At 42.7% G+C, this 5003-nt stretch overlaps 1 protein-coding gene across 1 annotated transcript; it reads right to left on the bottom strand.

Moving 5' to 3' along the window:
- Nucleotides 1-614: 614 nt before the first annotated feature.
- On the bottom strand, nucleotides 615-4693 carry LOC311130688 (protein phosphatase 1 regulatory subunit 3C-B-like). Its single transcript, XM_084163473.1, has 2 exons — nucleotides 4490-4693; nucleotides 615-3532 (listed from the first exon to the last, which is right to left on the bottom strand). Exons 1-2 carry the CDS (start codon nucleotides 4501-4503, stop codon nucleotides 2584-2586), a joined length of 963 nt encoding a protein of 320 aa, XP_084019599.1. The 5' UTR covers nucleotides 4504-4693; the 3' UTR covers nucleotides 615-2583.
- Nucleotides 4694-5003: the final 310 nt, after the last annotated feature.

Here is a 5003-nt window from a genome sequence, read left to right as displayed (position 1 = left end):
AGTCACAAAATGTAATTAAGGGCTCTATTCAATCAGATCCGCTTTAGCCGACATCCGCATAGCGGTTGTTTTGGCGGTGTCGGAGGTGGAACTGCGTTAAGAGTTGTAAAATCCACAAGCAGCTTTTGGCATTATATCTAAAGTGGACCATGTCATTGGCTGCACGGAGTTGCATTACGAGAAATCCCATGCAGCCTTGTTTACAAGTTCGAACACTGGAATATGAGATGTAATGTAGACCTCGATTAGGATGATAAAATTCCTCATTATTTTTGTTTAATGATTTTCAATTTGATCTTAATTATTTCTATATAGCCTACACTTCCTCGTTCTAAACTTCTAACATGAGTGGGACAGGTGTGGCTTTGTGACAATGATCAAGAGCAGCTGCTCACCAATTTGACAGCTCCAATGCAGTTACACCTCAAACGTTGCAAAAACATCAGCCATGTGGGTTTCGGCTAGTGCCGGTTAATACTTGATCTGATTGAATCTAGGTCTAAGAATATTCTACTTGAGCCTAGACAATGGTATTGCACGAGATGATGCCAGCTGGATAATATTATATTCTCCAACCTAAAATCCAGATTAAAAAGTCAGGAGTCTTTCACACTATAAACATTAGATTTTTATTTCTTATTTCTGAAAGGAACACAGAAAACAGTAAACCATTTCACACACAGAGACCTTTCCTTGCAGTAGAAAAAGATGCTGGAGGTTAGACACCATGGCTTGTGTCATAGCACTATGCATTCTGCCTCATGCTTATTTACACTTCAAGAAAACAAAGCAGCTAACAATGTTCACCACTTCCTGGTAAACTCTGAAGCCTCAGTCCCAACGCATAGCCCTCTAACACTGACCTCGTTTCCATTCATTTCCCTTTTTAACACTTCCCTTACTTAGTTGTACATTCCTTAAATAACATCCCCACTCTCCCCTCATTCTCTTCCCATAGGAGACCATTCACATACCACGGGTCCATGAAACACATTGAAGATAGAACAGCACTTACATACAGTAGCAGCAAACATTAAGAAGAGAAGGTTAGGAAGAGCACATAAAATGTGTTTGCATGTAAAGGCTTTTCAAAAATACAATGGACGTATGTGTGAAAACTTTTGTGCAAAAAAAAATAAAAAGGTAGGTGCTCCATTTAGGCTTACACCTAATTGATAATATGCTGGGGTATAGTCATGCATATTTACCTGTATTGCTTTTCTTTTTTTGTTTACCTGAAAGTCTTCAATCAAACGGTGCTATGAAAACACTGAAGCAACTTCAATATGAAGTTCGTCATGTTGTACCAAATCATTCCACTTTCAACGTCTCATTCTTTCACACTCACATTTAAAAAGGCATACTGTATTTCGGTCAGTGCAAAGACTGCTCTCGAACTGTCAATGTCTGTCAACATTCGGGTGACTTACATTATACTGACATTTTGGTGGCTTACCATATGTCTAACAGCAAGGAATAGTTCCATCTATTACAGGGCAAGTAAAGCTAATTCTGTATTTATAAACTCACCAAAACAGATCTCCATGTACAAAATGCTAAACCTCCTTTGAAAATATTCACTAAAGTGCAGGCTCCCAAATCTGGAGTTATCTTTCTCTTTTTGAAAAGGCTTTAGAGCTGGATTAAATCTGTACATATAGGGCTGGATTAAATCCGTATCGCAGAAGATCCGAGTTATAGCACGATTGAAATTTAAAGGCAATGTTCCTGTGTTCGGAGACTGCATTCACGGTAAACGCTGCATGTGTCGGCTCAATCGGAAATTACCTTTAAATTCTAACACAGATCTTACGCGATACGGATTGAATCCAGTCCCTACTCGCTGTGTATACAGGTGGTGAAGTAATGCCATTGTATTACAAACAGCTTAACCTCATCCCCAGGCTCGAATTGCTGGCGCATAGAGTAGTCTCGACAGAGAGTGAGCCGGCAGGTGGCCGAGATTACTAACAGTTTAACGGACAATCACATTAACATTACAAAGGAAGGCATCTATGTTACGACAACTCATGATTTACCACATTTTTTAGTTCAATACAAAAATTGTGTCCACTTTTAAAGTCTAAACCAATTTCTAGATATCACTTAACCTTGAATGCCCTTTGCTATTTGTTGTTAATTCTAGTTATATTTGTGTGGCTATGATGGCATTTTACCACAATGCTTTATGTTGAGTACGGGTCACAGTGATTAGAGTGTTAACTGGATGACAACAACAGATACTTACGGGCTCAAACTGTTGTTTATAGATTTTTGTACCTTCCTGTATACCCCCAAACATGAAGAGAAACCTATTCTGAACCTTTCATTGACAGAAGGATTTTGACAAAACAAACATGCCCATTCTAAAGCCCCACAATGACCTTAACTGTTGATTTGTGAGTCGCAGACCTTTAACATCTTCACTGTTCAGATTGTGCTTATATCTTCACTGTTGGGGGGGGGGGGGGGGGGCATGCATCAGCTGTTAAATGTTCTGTTGTCACTCCTCTTACATCAAGCAATTGGAGTTGATGCTGTTGGAGCAGCTTGTGGATTTCTCATAAAGGCCTTGTTGTTGCTTCACCAGTATGGGGTTGTATTCTCTATGTGTCCCCAGCTCTGCCATTCAGGGAAGAATCCACTGGACGTCCTCGGGCTCCCAAACTGGTCAAACTCCATCTCCGGCCTCTTGCCGTCTCCCTTGAACTCCACTGGTGTGGTGGTCTGGATGATGGGGTTGCTGGTCTGGTCTGTGTCTGTGTCGTTGTGGAGCAACTTGTAGTTCTTGTCATCGTTGTTGTCCCAGTACGTCTGATCCTGGGTGGCGAAGCATACGCAAAACTCTACACGCTCCTGTGAGGGCACAGAACTTGGCAGGTCGACGGTGAAAGCGAAGGTGTCAGTGTCCAAACAACCGTACACATTGTTCAGGTACGTACTAGCAACGTCCGTGTGGGTTTTCCACGAGTCAAACGTTATCCGGATGGAGACCGATTTCTCAAAGCTTACGTTCCTGACTTTCACGGTGCCGGTGAGCGACCGTTCCTGGAGAGTGCAGTTCTCCAGACACACTTGGTTCTTCTTGAGCCGGTTCCTGAAGTCCAGATAATCTGCAGCGGGCTGAGGGAAATCCAGAGTAAAACTTTTCTCCACGGAGACCTTGAGGCCGGCAGTGGCATTGGCCAGGTCAGACAGGTCAAACTGCAGGTCAGACAGTGGGTCCTCCTCAAACTCCTTGAAAACGTGGATGGCCGTTAGGGACATGCCTTTTGAATCGGCGAAGACCACCCGCTTCTTTCCCATGGCCTTGGGACTCTTCCATCCCAGGCTAGAGGCCTCTACCTGCTGCTTGGAGCTGATGCATGGCCTAAGTGGTTTGTAGCGGTTGACCAGGTTTCGCGATCGGCAGTCCTCGTACGTGCTGAGGAAGCTGCGGAGGGGCGGAGAGCTTGCCAGGCAGATCCTCATGGCTACATCTACTGGCATGATAGGACCTGGCATTGGCCTGGGGTTCAACATGTGGAGGACCCTGTTGAACAAGAAGAAAGCACCAGACGTTAGCGAGGTTATAGGTGAAACTTATCTGTTTAGGTGAGATTGAAAATAGTAAGCCCATGTAGGATGTGGTCCAACAAAATAATGGAACTTGAGTCAGAATTCTGATGTTCTAAATGCAGCTGTGGAACCCTGACCTTATTTCACTGGATGTGCTACCTTCTCCCAGACCCCTGCTGATGTAGGTCATTAATTGAAGAGACCTGTCATCCAAATTAATATAACACAGATTTGTAAAATATATAATACATTTGTTCCTGGAACATTTTGAAAATCTACACTGACAATAACGCTCAAAATAGTTTACAGCAGGCTATAATAATCCTTTGGAGGGAACTATATTGCATAATTTAACAATTCTAATAGGCCTAATTATTTTCAAAAAAATAATAAGCAATAGCCTACAAAAATCCAGAAAATAAATAGCTATCAACCTTACTCACACTAGATTGGCTTTAACACATACAGGTTTAAGTTCATAGCAATGATTCCGGCAGTAGGCTAGGGTTTCACAAACTCGGTCCTGGGGTCCGCCCTGGGTGCACCCATTTTGGTTTTTGCCCTAGCACTACACCGCTGATTCAAATAATCAATGCTTGATGATGAGTTGGTTTTTTGAATCAGCTGTGTAGTGCTAGGGCAAAAACCAAAATGTGTGTAACCAGGGCGGACCCCAGGACCGAGTTTGTGAAACCCTACAATATATAATGGCCAGTCAATAAAACATTTAAGAAAAAGTCTCCAGGCCAAAAGAAAACTGGTCTGTGAGTGAGTTAATGATATTTTTGCCACAGAGGTCATCTCAACTGGCATTCAAAAACGTTTATATTTAAGTAACGTTTAGTTTTCTTTCATTGCGCAGTTCAAAATGAATGTCCCATCTATTGACTGTGCATCGAAACGCTTCATCTTTGACACACTGTGAGCTTACCTTGTGCAATTCATTAGAAAGATAAAAACTTTAAATGTTGCTGATGAATAAACGGACTAACTGTCTCAGAACTGAATCGAAAAAATTGTTATTTAGCCATTCCAATGAAATATGGTTGAGGTTCCTGAATGCTGCGTGGCACGCCCCCTTCCCCTCTGCAGTCCAGCTGTACTGTTAATGGCCTCAGCGTTTTCAATCGGTAGGCTACATCGGGACTATTTGCATACTGCTTCACGGACCCCGGATGATAGCCAATGGAGAAGCCAAACGAGGATCGCTCGAGCAATCAGCGAGAAGCTCAGCTTTGCGTGTCTACAGTCCCGCCCCAGGTACTGAAACGTCTGGTCGGCTCAGGCTACGTTGAGTGATGGGGATTGGGGGCGGAGATGGCTTGACATAGTCGATTTCAGAGTCATGATAGACCTCTACTGGTTGTTTTTCTGTTTAGCAACTACGTGCATGTAAATAACATAGTTTGCAATACACTGAGTGTACAAAACATTAAGAACCCGTT

The sequence above is a fragment of the Coregonus lavaretus genome, assembly GCF_964263955.1.
Source record: "Coregonus lavaretus genome assembly, chromosome: 1".
Classification (NCBI taxonomy): domain Eukaryota; kingdom Metazoa; phylum Chordata; class Actinopteri; order Salmoniformes; family Salmonidae; genus Coregonus; species Coregonus lavaretus.
This window is presented reverse-complemented; position numbering and strand designations above follow the sequence as displayed.